The sequence below is a fragment of the Ptychodera flava genome, chromosome 22 (assembly GCF_041260155.1).
Source record: "Ptychodera flava strain L36383 chromosome 22, AS_Pfla_20210202, whole genome shotgun sequence".
Classification (NCBI taxonomy): Eukaryota; Metazoa; Hemichordata; class Enteropneusta; family Ptychoderidae; genus Ptychodera; species Ptychodera flava.
The window spans coordinates 24,028,438-24,046,528 of NC_091949.1; the positions used below are offsets into that span (position 1 = coordinate 24,028,438).

General features: G+C 37.6%; 1 protein-coding gene across 1 annotated transcript; it reads left to right on the forward strand.

Moving 5' to 3' along the window:
- Window positions 1-1,430: 1,430 nt before the first annotated feature.
- Window positions 1,431-17,420, forward strand: LOC139123000 (uncharacterized). Its single transcript, XM_070688938.1, has 7 exons — window positions 1,431-1,562; window positions 3,117-3,224; window positions 5,788-5,941; window positions 6,386-6,476; window positions 7,077-7,133; window positions 8,987-9,114; window positions 9,499-17,420. The coding sequence occupies exons 2-7, from the start codon at window positions 3,169-3,171 to the stop codon at window positions 9,541-9,543; spliced, it is 531 nt and encodes a 176-aa protein (XP_070545039.1). The 5' UTR covers window positions 1,431-1,562; window positions 3,117-3,168; the 3' UTR covers window positions 9,544-17,420.
- Window positions 17,421-18,091: the final 671 nt, after the last annotated feature.

An 18,091-nucleotide genomic window follows, 5' to 3' on the forward strand; every position in this document is an offset into this window, starting at 1 on the left:
CTACCTATTTCAAATAGATCAACGCTAGGCTTTCTTCCAAGAAATTAGAAATTGTAAGAGAAAGAGAGCTAAAACAGAAAGACAGTTGAGGTTATGTAGATTTTGCAGAAGAGAACTAGATGACGAATATCATTTTTCATGTTATGTGACTTTACTCAAACATTAAGAAAACATCATCTGACTGTATATTACATTGAGAACGTGTCCTTTGTAGAATTTATTGAACTAATGAAAAATAGGGATAAGCATGTGATTTTTGGTCTCGCCAAATATATTCATCATGGTATAAACAAAAGAAAGATATCATTGAGACCTAAAGTGTAAGTTTAGATATAAGTATTGTGCGGCGAGTGTGGCGTTTTTTTGTTGATATTTTCGTTAGCTTTGTAATTGTTACAGCTAGTGTTTTAACCTTTGCCCTTCAAAAGACTTATTCTTTCTTTAGTTTGTGTAACGAAAGGCCGGTGGCCTATGTTATTGAAGTAAAATATCACATACATACATACTCCTGCACCAAATGATGTATGTCGTTACAATCATGAATCAAAGTAGAATGCGCCGCGGAGGCAGATATTCGGACTCTGAATTTAAAAAATCAGATTATACTCTACCACTTGTTAGGGTTCATTTTACAGCTCTCAGAGTAAAATATCTTTGCCGTCTTAGAGTTTCGCAAATTACAGGTGAATTTTATGTAGTTTATTTCCCTTTTACCAAACTTTGCACGTTGACCCCTGATTTTGATTTCTTGATTTGGTAAGAGAATGAATAAACGTTTCAATAAAGTTTAAGTCTTTCACTTTCGATGTGCATACTTCCTTACCAGAAAATAAGATAATGCATCATCTTGTTTTTGTTGTTCTACCTTTTAGCTACGTGGCAAAACAATGGTGTCAGCGACGTACTGCATTGTACGAACATTCTGTATGATTTTATGTTGAAGAAAGTACTATTGTGGTAATAGAGTTCGTTTAAATGAACCAATTTTACAGAAGACGTGATTTAAAATCTTCTCACGTTCAGAGCTAGTCACCAAGCCGACAACAAAATCGTCTACGTATAATGCCTATGTTGTTGCCATAGGAACCGGTATCAGGGGTCATGCCCGGATAGGGGTGTGTAAGGCTGCAACCGACTTGGCTTGACCCTTAGACTGGAGCTCTTGTTGGGATGTCTGCTTTCGGTTTGTTATGTAAACATATCTGGAAAAACTTCGAACAATTAACGTGTACGTAAGGAAGGAAAAAACCAAAGAAATTGTCGTGAGATGTACTCTACATGACATCGCGACTCTCTGTCGTCAGCAACACACCAAAACATTTAAAATAATGAGATAAAGGCAACGTAAAGGGAAACCACCTTTGGTAAGCCAATGGTATCCTATACCTGTCCTTTTTACGAATCGAAATCGAGGTTCAGATTTGGTTCTGACTACTGTCATGTCACATAAGGTGAACATGGCGGAAGCTTTAACACCAGTGTTGTCTCGGAAATTGTTTCATTTTAGTCGACATGTATATAAGCGATGTTTCTTCCGAGAGAAGACCTACGGCACGAATGTGGTAAGTAGGAATCCATATCATTTTAAGGGTATTTTGACACGACTACAGTACGTAAATTGGACCAGTGCTGTTGTTCAGAGGCATCATATATTTAATAATGCGTGGCTAATGTCTCGCACGGGCCGCCCATTGCGTCACATGTATTCATGATGTCTTCACGGTTTTGAGCAAAAATAGCGTCACATACAAGGCGCCATGGGCATAATAACACCATCGAATTTAAAACGCCTAAATGAAAGTCGTGCGGTAGAATGTTGATCGAAAATTGCCCCTTATTTCCTTTTTCCCCCTACTTTCGTTTTGCAATAGGACAGTGGAAGCGAGACTCAACTGTCTATGATAGCACATACCTTCATGGCCAAATCATTTATTTGGCGGAAATCTGACTGATTCTGATGCAAATGCACTGCACCTGTGAGCGATTCCGATTATTTCGACCTGAAATGTTAAATTAGTGATTGCAATCTTCTTCACCGTGACGTTTTTGCTTGGTTCGAACGATCGACCGACTATAGTTAAGCATGGTTATTTTAGCGGCACTCGCTCGGCGACTTGTTTTACCCCTGTAAGTTCTTTGACTTGATATAATTAGCACATTTTGCGTGTTAAAATTTTACTCTTTCTTGTGTGTATTAGACTTTGAGCTTGACGATCTCACCACTCGCCCGTAATCCAACATTTTGATATCATATCCTATTCCAATTCTTACAATTGTTCATATATTTTTACGGCACAAACAACCCAGTTTCTAAAAATATCTTCTTGTCGATGGTTTTCCCCTAAGCCTAAGGGTCGTATGGGGTTAGGAGAGGATAGAATGTGAGATTTGATGATGGTTATATGAATACAATAAAACACCCTCTTCTATGATCAAATAAAATTACACCTCATCCTTTGAGTTCAAAGTTTTTTGTATTTTAGCACTGTTCCAATGATAGACCCTACCGTTTGCATTCCACCTAGTGAAATGCACGTAAGGCCGAAATAAAATGTTTGTGTTCATCCGTAACATTGCTTCGATAATTATGCTAAGTCGGTCGGAAACTGCATTTAATTATTAGAATGGTTTGTTTTACAAACCCGAAAGCAAATCCAGAAACAGATTCGCGCGTTATTTTTGAAAATGGGAAAATGTTTAGGGTCAGTGTTACAAACGTACGTCATAATAGACTTTGAATGTATCCAGTCGACGTCAGGTTTTGTAATCACATTTTACCTATGAACCTTTCCATTACACGTTACAACACGTGATTGGCTGCTCGAAATTCATAAACAAAGTAAGCCATGAAAGATAAATGTGGTCACTGAGGGCATACTACCTTAAGAGTAATTATGTACAACGGTACATTCCCTTTTGGCTTTCTTCTTTTTTTGCTGCTAAGAATTTTCTTTAGTGACAAACTAATGCCATAATGGTAATTGAATTACTCTTTATTTGTTACTGATGATCGTTTCTTACCTAATTAATGTCAACAGTTTTTATTCGTTTTAAATAAATTTTGGTTTTCATATTAAGTTATCCTTTCTTACTCTTTCATATCCTTCGTTTGTTAGGATTGTTCAATACACAGCATACTGCTAATTTAAAGCAGATGTTACCGACAAGATGGGATTAAGACATTGTCCTATAGAGACCAACATGATGGCATATGATGATTTGAGGTAAGATCAACCTCAAAATGTACAATTTGAAAAGATATGGTCAGAAAGTGTCAGATAATATGACATTAAACGAGACTTTACGAGATTCCGTGTGTGTTCATGCGTTTTAGTGTGCCACGTTTCAGGAGTTGATTGGGCTAAGACAAGGATAAATTTTGCTTATAGACATGATTGATCTCTCATGGCAATGGTTTAAAGGCCTGTTGGCACCAGATTGTCTCGTCAGAAAATTTACCAACCAGATTACAATTTCATTTGAACACAAAACGCTATCACACCTCCATAATCCTCTTACACACTAGAACAAAGGCGATCTCAAGGATCGCGAACAGTGCCTTTAAGCCTTCCGTTCTAGACCGACAGCTGTCAATAATACTCCAGCTTTGGTTACGAGATACTTTCAGTCCTCAATGGAAAATTTACGTCCAATCGGATGGTCACAAGTAATGTGGGGAAAACTTTTAAATAGTGAATTTTAAATCAGGTTTTGTCCAGATAAACATATTTGTACTGAAGGGACTGGACACAAATTACAGGGGGGTGGGCCGGTGTTTTTGGGGGTGGGTCGCCATTTTTCGCGTAAGCTTTTTGAAGGGTCATAAAATTTTGTACAAGCCTATGGGGAAGGGTCACCTTTTTTATGCATCAAAGCTGAAATTGCATGTGCAAGTATTAAAGAATATGGAATACTGGAAAAAGAAAAATACCTCCTGGAATTTCATTTTCTGTCATTTCCACTTTCGGCGCGCCCTTCGGGCGCAAGTTTAGGGTATCGGGCGCAAGTTTAAGGGTATAACAAACAATGTATTGATGATCCAAGCAGCCACATTGATTTAAGTTGTCATGATTTCTGCTTATCCAACTCCTCTATTGTACATATAAACTGTCCCCTATAATGACGCTTTAAATAACAATTTGGGAGATCACTTATTTGATATCATTCTCCCATTGACAATACATTGGGTATAGGTCAGTGTCAAATGTTCATGAAGCTGTATGTACATTTTTCATTTTTTGAGGACATTGACAGAATACAAACTATTCAGAATAGTGCAAAATGTCATCAATAACAACTGGAAGCTTCAGGTCGAACAACTTTTGAATAACAATTTAGGATCAGATAACCTATGAGTTATTTGTAGTTTCCTCATAGCCTACAATGTATAGTGAATCAACATTTGGTGAAATTCCAAAATCAAATTTCTTGCACAACCATGGACTTGAAACCACTCTAGTCTGATCATGAACATTAATACTAATAATTAGGTGTACATAAATGCACAGATTTACCTAGTTTTGTATTGGAAAAAAAATATTCATAGTTTCATCATAGGCTGCCATGCATAGTGAATGGACATTTCAGTGAAATTCCAAAATCAAATTTCTTGCACAACCATTGACTTGAAACCACTTAGTCTAATCATGAACATTAATACTAATAATTAGGTGTACATAAATGCACAGATTTACCTAGTTTTGTATTGGAAAAAATATTCATAGTTTCATCATAGGCTGCCATGCATAGTGAATGGACATTTCAGTGAAATTCCAAAATCAAATTTCTTGCACAACCATTGACTTGAAATCACTCTAGTCTAATCATGAACATTAATACTAATAATTAGGTGTACATAAATGCACAGATTTACCTAGTTTTGTATTGGAAAAAAATATTCATAGTTTCATCATAGGCTGCCATGCATAGTGAATGGACATTTCAGTGAAATTCCAAAATCAAATTTCTTGCACAACCATGGACTTGAAATCACTCTAGTCTAATCATGAACATAAATACTAATAATTAGGTGTACATAAATGCACAGATTTACCTAGTTTTGTATTGGAAAAAAATATTCATAGTTTCATCATAGGCTGCCATGCATAGTGAATGGACATTTCAGTGAAATTCAAAAAATCAAATTTCTTGCACAACCATTGACTTGAAATCACTCTAGTCTAATCATGAACATAAATACTAATAATTAGGTGTACATAAATGCACAGATTTACCTAGTTTTGTATTGGAAAAGAATATTCATAGTTTCATCATAGGCTGCCATGCATAGTGAATAGGCATTATCGATGAAATCTAAAAAATACATTTTTTGTACAGGCATGCACTTTTTACCTGCCACTTCAAGCAAAGTACATTTACATGAATTATCACATACATGTGATTTGATATTTTTTGGACAAAGCGTTATATCGGCTGCATTTTGCCTTCCTTTTGGGAGGGGACTTCAAAAGTATAGCAAGTCAGAAGGAGGTCTTGACACATTGCGGGTTTGTTGGGGGTATTGAGTAACAGGGGAGGGTCACTTATTTTCATGCACGGATAAGGGGAGGGTCACTAATTTTTGTGTATGAACTTTTGAAGGTCACTTTTTTGATGCAGCGGTGTTTCGAACCCCCCCCCCCCCCCCGCTGTAATTTATGTCCAGTCCCTAAGCTTTAAAAGTTATATTGCTGAATGGAGCTTAATGCGCACATAATATAATAATGTGTATGGTTGGAAAATGTTGATTATGGAATACACTGTGGAACATGTTTTTTCCTTGTGTAGAACTTCAGTACTTTACGTACATGGAATACCTTGTGGCGTTTTCCCAGTAGCACTAAAGCCATGTGACACTATGAGTAGAATTAGAGAGCTGATACACTACGAAAGACAACTACATGTACACCATGGAAGTTTTTACCTTGCTAGAGGAAGGAAGGTGAGTATATAATCTTAAAATAGACAAATATAGTATGTATGTATGTATGTATGTATGTATGTATGTATGTATGTATGTATGTATGTATGTATGTATGTATGAGATAAATATAGCATATGTATGTATCTATGTATGTATCTATGTATATATGTATGTATGTATGTATGTATGTACATTCCCTTATCCATGATGTATACAAAATGGATTAACCTGTATGTGGACCTTTAAATTAAAAGAAAAAAATAACACAGTGATAGGATTCTCTAGCGGCTGGTAAATATATATTCACGGTGTCTTCATGTTGCAGTGGATCTTCTCATTCACCACCATAAAAGGAAACAAATGAGTTATAACATCTCAAAACTAACTGTGTCAGATGTCAGAATTTTTAGCCCGTATATGATTTTGCGTCCATTGTTTCTATTTGCTTTAAAATATCATCAGCTGGTCGATGGACTTACAATAGAGGAGCAACTGATCGATGATGAGAGCAATGTTTGGTATCATATTGGATTGAGGGGAGGCGCTGATAATGGTAATTAAGTTTTAATATTTAATAACGGGTTCTTGTATAGCGCACATATCCACAAGTCTTGTTACCCCTGGTCACCGGACCCGATTTGATACCACTCAACTCCCTGGGGAGCAAACAACAGCTCACTTGTGCAGCCAATCAGCACAGCAGAGCTAAACGTACATATTACAACCACTGTCACTGGGCAGAAGCAATGAGGAATAAAGTGTCTTGCTCAACGACACAACGCCATAGCCATGCCGGGGCTCGAACTCACTATCCTGTGATCGTGCGTCCACGGACCCATGATGCCTCCCCTTTACTTTCTCTCAAAAATCACTCAACCATAACTTTTTTAAAAACAAAATTGATGTCGAGTCACATGATAAAAGTTGGACAAATTTGTAAATACTGACTGCTTTGCTTACTGTTTAAGTGAGTAACGGAAACAGAAGATATTTGGGACTCAAAGGGAGAAGCCTTTCCCAACAGCAGCGGGTGTCCGGCACCTATTTAGTGTTTGTGTATTAATGTAAGGTAATCCCTATGAAATATTTGACAATGGAGTGGTATAATGCGTCATGTGAAGTACTATTCCCTTTTCTCATTTTTACATCATAGATCCAAACAATACAAAAGGAAGTGATGAACAGTTTGGAAAAGCAGTCTTACATTCAGGTACTTTTAAATTCCTATTTGTTCGATGGCATTCGTACAATGTTCATAGAAACATTAGGCTTTTGTGAGAACAGGACAAGATCTGATACCATGTCATCATCTCACACACAGCTCGTCAAATATCATGCTTGGCCTTAAGCACAGTAACAAAATTTTAGCTTTTAGGCTCCTAGGATACGATGCACTAGAATCATGCTATGGAGCTCTCTATGTTTGTGTCTTAATTGTATCTAGCTATGTCTGTCTTTTCATCTCTCTCTCTCTCTCTCTCTCTCTCTCTCTCTCTCTCTCTCTCTCTCTCTCTCTCTCTCTCTCTCTCTCTCGTGGTTGCGCGGAATACGTGTTTCCAGCCACCAAGATAGTAATATCACTGTCTTCGATTCTGAAAGCCATCAGATATGCCAGAGGACATGAAAAGCATTGTTTTGGGAGCGGCAGAAAGCCAATAGATAACAACTGCTCCAATTTAACTTTTTGAAGACAAGAAAGAATATACTGTCAACAACAAATTTACATCTGAGCAAGCTTGCTAATCTATTTAAAGCTGCCGCTGCAAATTAACATATGCATTAGAGAAGATCCCAGTCTAATGTAACCGCCATTCTTGCCAGTCTTGCAGCTTAATTCTATCCAGCACGATGGAGCGCTTAAACTAACCACACATGCAAATGAGCACTTTATCTCGGAATTCCTTGCAAAGAGTGAGTTCATACTTCTCGTAGTAATACCACCTACCTGATGGCAGCAATCACGATCACTATTATCCTGCCTCTCCTCCGACAAACGCGAGCCTTCAAACGTTTTAACAGAGCTCTGTTCCTCCTTTACCATGTTTCAGACATATTTGAAATGACCTCGAACTCCTTGATTACTATTGATCTTTTACGAGTGCCAGATGAAACCTTTGCACTGTCAGATAATTTTTTCCTGCCATGAAGTCTCATGGACTATCCAAAAGTCTCTCCCTTGGTCGAGGTCATTTCTAATATGTCTATGGATCACCTATCCAATCCATCATTTCTGGATAAGTTATATGATGAAGATAGTTCCGTTTACATGAATATTCTCTGTGTCATGGTATTTTAATTTGATCTTGATAATTTAATATTAGACAGTAGCCTCATGTGTCATCTTCATATCGTTAACTGGACCTAATTTTCTTCCCGAACTTAAACAATGCTAGCGTGCATGTCAACATTGGCTCTAGTTTCTGTGTCAAGCATCGGAAGTGGTTGCTTTAGATGTCCTGCAAATCGTCGAGTTTCTGATCTCATATGGAATCTGTGAGCATGAAATTCTTCACAGTTAGCCTCCTTTATTGGCAAAGCACAGGCTAACTTTATATAGGCTGAAGGCTCTGCTTTAACGGTGACTAGTCAACACCCTCCTGCTCTTGATACATAACTTAGGTCTGTCGAGGCATCTGTGATATCAGCTATTCTAATGCTCGAATGAATCATCAGCTGGTTGAAATAGGTCTATCAAAATATGTCTCATCAATATGGTTGGAATAGTTAGTTTACGAATTGAAGCTCTTCTAAAAGTCTGCGATAATCATTTCATGACTATAACTACCCGATGAATTTAAATTAATTTAAATCTAAGTTGTTCTGTCTTCAGAGTGGCTTGAATAGAAGTTTGTTCGAAAGACGCTTGATTACTTGATAACATCATTCAAAAATATTCACCAATTGAAGAAGTTGCTGGAAGGCTAAAACTTACACAGATGTCTTAGTATGTAAATGGAAGGGGACAGAAAGGAATTCTAAGGTGACTCTGCCATTATCGAAAGTTTTGAAGTTTTTGAACTGCAAATAATGAAATGAAAGATACATGTTCAATTGATCTTATAGGAGCTATCCAGTGTGTAATAAGAGACTGTGAAATGTTCAAATCGGGAATCATAACACCATCGTACAAAGTAGCAATGATGCTTGTGCAGACCAAGATCCCGAATCACCTACAACGCTACCACAGACAGGTAAGCTGAAGAATATGAGTGTATATGCTGAGTCTCACTTGCGCCACTAAACATTCAACTGCGATGATGTTCATTTATGATTGTAAGAGATGATTTTATTTCAGTATAAGTGAAAACCGTAGTCTATAATCTGTAGCTGTGACTTAACTTTGATAAGCACAAACCCTGAAACTATCGACATGCACAGGGGTCAGTTTTAGGGCCCAGTGATTTCATCTTTCCTTTCAGTATTTTACATTAGGCCTTGGAAGCTTCAATTAGTTTAGAAAGTGTTTGGGAAGCATTTTAGGAAGGATGATATTCAAAATCTCGTTTCCTTCTCTTGTTATTTTTCAGAAACATATATGAGCAATCATTTACTATTTGTTCATTACAATTTTGCAGATTCAAGTCATCGAGAAGAAAACCTTTAGGCCCATCCGAGGGTGAAGTTTTGATGCAACTTCATTTCTTAGCTAACCCAGATAACAGTCCGAATTTGAAACCATGTACTCTTAATGACCTCGCAGCACGATTCGACACTGAGTACAGCGGCAAAGAGAAAATGAAATTTAAAGACCTTGGGTATGGTAGTATGAAGTGTTTTCTCGAAAAGTATCCAAAGTGGTTCAGTTTAAAAGAAAGAGGTCGAGGTATTTTAGTTCATGCATTATACCAACGCAGAAAAATGAAAATGCAACCATCTCCCACTCAAGCTCCTCCATCGCTTTTACATACTCGTCCTGAAAATTGTTCTGAGGAAAATCTAATTTCCAATGATTCTAAGTTTAGGGATCGAGAATACAAAGATGATGGATCAAGCATTTCTAGTTTTGAACGAGATATAAGTCCCGAATCTGATGATTACTCTACTGAGTGGAAAGTTGTACAAAGACAAAAGAATAAGCGATTAGATTCAGACCACCAGATGAGAAGAAAAACCTGTCCAGATGAAAGTCAATCATCTTCTCGGGATAGGATTGGGTCTCCCACGGGAGATAGCTATGGGCAGTCCATGAAACATCATGGCAGAAAAGGCGTATGTGATGGGCAAAGGTTTCATCTGGAGGTTTAGGCAATGTTCAGCCCGTGAAATTGAAATATGCAGATCCGTGTGCACATGCCATCCCACAACAGTCACATCTAGATATATCTGTTCAACAAAAAAGTCACGTAAGTGTAAATGCACAATATGTCACTGTTAATGTAAATCAGAATATTTATGAGGATATGTCTACTAAACTCCAAGGAAGGCAAACAGATAACGCAGTTGAAGAAGAAGATTACTATCTGTCTAACGATGAGAATTTTTCATGTTTGCTTGCAAATTGTGAAAACGATTATATCCAATACAGGTCTAAGCATTACACGAGAGACCAGAATGCTGACTTCATGAGAGATGTTGTCAGTTTTTGGAACACACCACGTTATCATAGAAGCTACATCATTCTTGGTGTAGTTGAAAGGTCCCATCCTCCGCATGACTTGATTGGTCTTGATCACTGTGTCGATGATAACTACTACCAAACTCTCTTTAATGCTAATTTCTTTAACAGTAAGCCATACTTCAAATATAGAGAGAAACAGATAGAAGGTAAGAGGGTTGGAGTCATCATTGTTTCAAACTCTGACATACTGAGAGGAGATCCTATTTATCCAACAAAGTGCCATCAAAATGGATTGTGGGAAGTAAACGATTTGCTGTATAGAGATCGAAGATCAGGTATTAGAGTTGCGAGATCTCCCGAAGAAATCCAAAGGGTCTTATCATGGTTTCACGACAGTCGTAAAACAGAGTCGCCCCTATGTGCTCAGATAAAATCAGATATTGGGGAGAAATTTCTGGAAAGTGTTGACCATTTCGAGGATGGAAGGGCATACTGTTTGATTACAGGTCCATGTTCTATTGACACAGCATCTGTGTCAGTGTTGAGTAATATACCGTGGATAAAGGTATTTGATATAGATCCTGATAGTCGTGAAAGTGGGCTGTTTTCCATTTGTGAGGAGGCAATAAGAAATAAAAGAAGTCTGTACATTTCAAATTGTAATGATTGCCCCAAAGAATTATCAGATAAAGCCATCGAATGGTGTTTTGTGAAGACAAATTACCACACCGAAGAGTCTCCCATTAGCGAGAGGGAATGGCGAAAAGTAATTAGTGTTGGCATAGAACAACATTGCCAGAAGTTAGCAGATTTTACTCTCAGACGAAAACCTGTGACAGTCATCGTGTTGTGGTATTCATCTGAAAATCTACTACCATGTCTAAAGATACTGTTGGAAAAGTTGGATGAAAGGGTTTCAGCTCTAAAAATAGTATTTTGTTTCGACAAGGTTTCAATAAAAGAGAAAGCACAAGAGATACTGCGTGGTTATTTTACCTACCTTGAAGTGCCAGAGGAATCAATTCATGATATTCCACTTGAGTACATCTGCTTGAAACTTTGTGAAGAACTAAAAGATGCGGGACAGGTTGGTCGGTTTAAATTACCAGCAATGAAGGGGGAGGCCATGATGGAAATTGAAATTGCCCCTAAAGATGCTGCATGGTTGAAAGAATTCTTCGATGTGTTATACCTTGACTATGACCACAATCTAGCTACCGGTGGTCCAGAAGATTTTGGACAGGATTTTCTCAGAGGAGGCACTCTTTCTTGGTACGAAATCAAGTTGAATCTCTTTGATATTGCAAGGGAGATATATTCAAAATTGAAGAATCTCATTTGCGATAAAGTTAAGAAGGGTAAGTCGGTTATTGTATCTTTGTACCATGCCCCAGGGTCTGGAGGGACTACTGTAGGAAGAGGATGCTTTGGGATATCCATTTAGAGAGAAAGTGCTCATGCGTTTATGTTAACTCTAAGTCACCTGAGTTTCTGGTGGAGGTTGAACAAAGAATTAGCTGGCTTCATGATAAAACATACCTACCAGTATTCGTCCTCATTGACAGCTTTGTATACAAGGACAGCGTAGGAGTCTCTCGACTGTTTAATGTTTGTTCAAGGGAAGTGCCTGTTGTCATTCTGTATGTCCAGAGATACATCGGTCGTATCACAAAATACTTCCAAGGCAACAAAGCATGGCTCGAGGGTGAAGTCAGTTATAATGAGGCAATACGTTTAGAGAGAGTGTTTTCTGCGTCTTGCCCACCAGATGCAAAACAAGGCCTGAAGGAGCTTATGCTTAATGTGACACAAAAGCAATCCAATCATTGTATGTATGAGTTTGGATTGACAGCATATGATTATGCATTTCGGGGCACACAATCATATGTTTCAGGATATCTGGACATTAACCCTTCCAAGGAACTGACATCTTGGCAAAGAGTCATTGGGTACCTTGCATTAGTATACTACTATGGTCAAATGCACATTCCAGGGCAGTTCTTTTGTAATGTACTAAATGTGAATGAAAAGGCAGTCGTAAAACTCCCGTATGAAGCCACAAATTTGTGTGTGAGACCGACGAAGGTTGGAGAATCAGTTTGCATGCCGTTGCGAAGGAGATATTAGAAGATATACTCTGTCCTAAAGAGCATAAGCGAGAGAGTACTATTTCACTTTCTTGGAGGCTAAGAAAGGTCTTGAAAAATTTGCTTGCCAGTTCATTGAAGAAGCCGGATTGAGGCATGACAAAAGCCAAGCAATATCACCTGAAATAATGGAAATTATTAGGGCGACATTCTTTTACAGAAACAACAGGGAAACTGATCTCGGTGGAAGGATAAGCCATTTCAAGCGTTCTACATATTCGCAGATCATAATGGATATTGTATCAGAGCCACCTTACACCGAGAGATTAAATGTCCTTAGTCTTTTGTCCCAGAAATTTCCAAAAGACTCGAGTGCGCTCGCCCATCTTGGCAGGTTTCATGCCAACGAAAGAGAGGATTTCCAAAGGGCAAAAGAGCTTATGGATGAGGCCATAAAAATTAGGCATGAAGAATTGAGACGGTCTTACTGTCGAACTGGTGGCAATGTCGATGTGGTTGATAACAGTGATGAGACATTAAAGGATGTCCAGTTGACACGCATTTATGATATGCTCGGTCGCGTCCACCATAGACAGTTATCCAAATTAATCGGGAGATTAGGACTAAGCGGTACGTTCAAAGAGACAAAGATAATCTTTTGGATCTAATAAATGAATCTGTGCATCTGACAAAGATGGCGTGTGATGCGTTTCAAAAATGTAGAGAATACACCAAGGAAGGCTATGAAGAGGAAATCTCATATGTTCACGAAATTGAAGTCAGGCTCCAAATCCTTGAATTCATCGAGAACAATCTCGAAGGAGGTTATCAGCATTTTGTCACACATTCAAACGCCGACACATTTGTTGAGGAATCACTTTCGATCATTGACGTGCTGTTCAGAGAATGTTACGATAAAGTATACATTTTATCTGACCAGTTTTTCAAGTGCAGGAATGGCTACTATGTCTTGTTTGACGATGTTAACTTGGCCCTGAGAGTATGGTATGATACCGGTTCAATCAAAGGAAGGCGAGGTAAAATTGCTGCCTACAGAATGAAGTACAACAAACGGGCACAGGTGCAAATTCTTTCGAGAGAATCCTTATATATGGACAATATAAGTGAACTTGCAGATTTAGAGGATGTTATTTCATTGTACGAGGAAAACATGCGAGATGTTTTTGAAAGAGGTGTAATTGTGAAGAAGATAGATGAAGATATGAAAGAATGGCTTTGTACAATACGAAATAAGCTCGTCCCTCGTGTCTATTCGGTAGAAGAGGTATTAAAACAAGTAAGGCAGTGGTATGACAGGTTTAGATCACCGTACGCAATATACTATAGTTATATATTGCTGACTATTCTTGCACTTGGAAGTAAAGGTCAGTCAGGTTCAAGAGAGTGTCTCGCTGAATCTCTAAGGTTCAAGGGCCACTTAGAACGAGAAAAGCGATTTGTTGGCAGACCACGTCGTCCAAGAGAATGGCTGGGCGCTGAAACGAGAACTGGAATCTGCCGTATTGTTTACGAATCTGAACTGGGAGAATGGGACCACGATTCTCGATTCTGGAAACAGAGACAAAAGTTACACTCTTTACTTTCCAGACAGACAGGCACGATAAGAAAATGCCATAGAGATGTTGTTGGTGAGATTGATATGGACATTGGAAAGCTGAAGGGAGTTGAAACTATTAAATGTTTCTGTCCCTAAAGCTAATGGCTTGCATGGGAGAAGATTTGAAACCGGCGGGTTGAATTCTTTGTGGGCTTCAATTTCGCAAATGGTTGCAATGCGTATGATGTTATGGAGCTTAATAAGTATCAGTGTGGTAAGTGCCCGCAACAGGTTGAAATTTCATCCATTGGGAACCCCACTGTGTATTGTAAGTGTGGCAGTCCTGTTCGAGAAAACTACCCACTGAATACAGATAGATATGAAAACATGTCAAAACCACCAAGCTGTATTTTGACGCAACTTCATCGTACACATTATCTAATAAGTGGGACTTAAGATTTCTTTAGAGTTAAAGCTAAGTGCAATTCACACAAGGTTAGCCGCCGTGACAAAAGTCTTTCCAACATTCAAGTAATGCTAGATAACATATTATGTAGTCACAACTAACCAAATGAGATCGAAATGATAGTTTCAAAACCGACAAATTTTCTCAAAAGCAAAGTCGTTCTGTACATTATATTGGACTTAATGATGCATATATACTTTCAGTGCAGTGTTATCCCAAACAGCTATTTGCAATATACATATATCTCTAGATGTGGCTGTTGACCAAACCAAACATCAAAGCAAGATTTTGTTTCACTCTCTCTTCCTCTCGATGAACTTGTCGTTATTTCTTTCAAATGTTACAAGTAACTCGTTCACACATCTTCAAAGACCACAGAGAATTTTGTCGTAAAACTACCGATAAAATAATTGATGCCTTTTTATTTGAAATTCAAAGGTCGCGATTGGTTATCTTTCTGCCTTTTCATTGCTATTTGATGCAAGTTTATAGATGTCCCTGTCTGTTTAAATGCACGTACCTATTTACATACCTGTTCCTACCTTAATGTAATTCTCGTACTTAAAAACTTCAAATATTTTATTATTTACTAAATTTCAATTACGCCACTTCATGAAATGTAATAACTATACCAAGGTCCAGTGTCGTAGATTATGATATCGATGTCATCAATGAGTTCTCTTCATTATGTACAAGATTACAACATTATTTGCTATTTACTGTTCTGTATTGTGACCTTTCATCATACCTTTTTTCCTTTTTGTCTCAGATATCTTTAAATCTTTAATTCATGTCATTTCCAACAATGTATTGTGCTTCTACGGTCGTTTGCTTTGGAAGCTGTATAATTAGGTTGAACGCAATATTGCAAGATTTTTGAGAAATGATAATTTTATTGGTATAGTTCAAGTGGGACGTATGTTAAAGTTTCAACATCTTCCGAGAGATGCAGGAACAGCGTTCTATAACCTTTGATGTGAATGATAGCCTCCATACCTTACGATTCATTCTTACAAAAGATGGATTTAAAACCCGTGAATAAAAATAGAAAATTGCTTTCAGACCAATGATTATAAGTTACATTCCTCTCGCACTTAGATTTCGAAATCTGAACTCGCTGGCTGCATATGGCTAGGCTGCCGTCCGAATCGTGGTTGGTCTACTGTACAAATGTCAACGAATTGAGTGGGAACAACTGTAATTTTTAGTCATATTCCCTCCTAAATTGAAAGGGAACTTAGGAGAAGCTGTTGTAAATGATTTAAACCATCGTTTTTTATTTCTGCGAGATTGAAATTAGTTGTATGAATACTGTACGACCATAGTGAACAATTTCCTTGCATAGAATTTAGAGACAATTCGTTTTACAGACGAGATTCCTGTAATGAAACAAACAATCTCTTTAGCTAATCATAATTGAAATTTCATTTTGTAAAAGGGTACGCAACACAAAAACTGAAAATCGGGATCGTAATACGTGTATATATGTCTGAACTTTGCTTATTATTTTACAGCGGTTTCATATATTGACGTGAATACAGAATATGAATAAATATGCTACTGCTTTTACTCGAATTAACTGCATTTGTTTATATAGCATTCCCTGAAAAGGTAATTGTGTACTTTATATCAAGAACTGGAATTTTAACACTGTCATCTTATACTTTATTACAGTAACTGGAATTTTAACACTGTCATCTTATTTTCCTTAACTTTTATATCAATTAATGTTTTCCCTACTTTCAAGTGATGAAATCATAAACCTTTACATCCATTGAGCATACTAGTTGTGTACATAGCAGAACGGAAAATCAGACCCAATACAGACCTTAGAAAACAATGTCTTGCAAAGCACAGCAAAAAAAGTTTTATGATATGTCATTAGCTTGTTTTCACAGTCTTTGTCAATTCTGCACACAAAGATGTCACATGGTTGTGAGAGTGCTACAAGATTTTCATAATCACGTCTGTACAGAGTGTTGGATACAAAGCATCGAAGTAATAGGGGATGCTGGCCCTGGTACAGCGGTGTGGTCTGCAGGCCAATAACAGGTATACTGCACACACCCTTGTGACAGAGGTTAAAGAAATATGTGGCCTGTCGCAGGGATGTCTAAATGTTGAATGTCATACATCTCTGCAATAAGAATATTTAAAACAATATATCCTCTGTCACATTGCTGTTGACAAAATAGCTGCCTCGGGGCTGCGTTCCCTTGTGCACATCGCTGTACCTGGATAATAGCGTTCCGTTTGATACGGCAGTTCTGACAGAACAAACACTAACTGTGCATTTACTCGACTGAAGGGTTTTTGGTTTCACTTACATTTTCTTGATTCATTGACTTTGCACTTTTATTAATTGGCTTGAATATTTGCGATTATATACAGGAACAGTTTTGAAGTCATATTGTTATAGTTATGTAATAATGTACAACTTCTCAGATCTTAATGGAGGTAAGGAAACTTTGCCAACGTGGCCAAGCCGAGTACATTATGGAGTGCAAAGTTGTTTGGGTCCATTATGGGTCTGGAGGGTGTACATTATTGCTATTATTTTATAGTTTTAGCAATGCAAGGAAATTTGTAGATGTAGGAAATATCTGGGGCCACAATACTTGATAATCGAATACAGTAATAATCTGGGGATGACGTCATCAAATTCACTGGTATTGACAAAGCTGTATTATAATACCCTTTAACGAACAAAGCAGAAATTCACATGAGAAATGATTCTAACTGCACAGAATATATGTGTAAGAAATGTGATCTATAAAAGAATTTAAACTTTCAATAAATATGAGCTATCTAAGTATTCTAGACATAAATTCAACTTGCCAACTTCTCACTTTGTTCTCCCTCGCATTAGAGGGTCGAATAAGAATGCACCTTAGTGTAGCGTTGACTTATTACAAAAACTGTGGAAAAGTACTTGTCCAGGATGTTAAAAGTGAACAGAAGTATGAATGCAAGCCAGACGTTACCCCCACCCCCACCCCCAACCCGCACCAAATTATTAGTTGGACATCTATTTGGGCTACATAATAAAGGACATTTCTTCTAAAGCGTGCATTTTGACATGAAAAGAGAAAGAAAACGAAGGGCAGGAATGCTTATAACAATGTGCGGGTTTGAATTTTTTGGCAACTTTTTGGCGAAGCAGGTTTTTTCATACATTTCGTTTGATATATAAATATTACATTAATGGACAAACTTCAGCGGTTTTCCCCCCGGGTAGATTTAAGTTTGTTTGCAGAGTTTATCATTGAACATTTCGACAAAAATGAGAACTGAAACTTCACTGTGAGAGCATAATTCTTTGGTGTGTGCCAAAAAGTAACCCACTTCTACTTCATAGCCAACATGAATCCATGGCTCTGGTGTAGTTATTTTTTCTCACAGAACACAAGATTTGCTATGCAAAAACATGAATGATAAGATAACCATCGTAAATATCCATGCAGATAACATAGGGATTTAGTTAGTTAGTGTGAGACTT

What these genes read in the sequence shown, in the direction of transcription:
- LOC139123000 (XM_070688938.1), top strand. Translation starts at nt 3,169, where the DNA reads ATGGGATTAAGACATTGTCCTATAGAGACCAACATGATGGCATATGAT. An exon ending in ATGGCATATGATGATTTGAG is followed by an intron (nt 3,225 to 5,787) that starts GTAAGATCAACC and finishes TTCCTTGTGTAG; the next exon opens with AACTTCAGTACTTTACGTAC. An exon ending in GAGGGGAGGCGCTGATAATG is followed by an intron (nt 6,477 to 7,076) that starts GTAATTAAGTTT and finishes TTTACATCATAG; the next exon opens with ATCCAAACAATACAAAAGGA.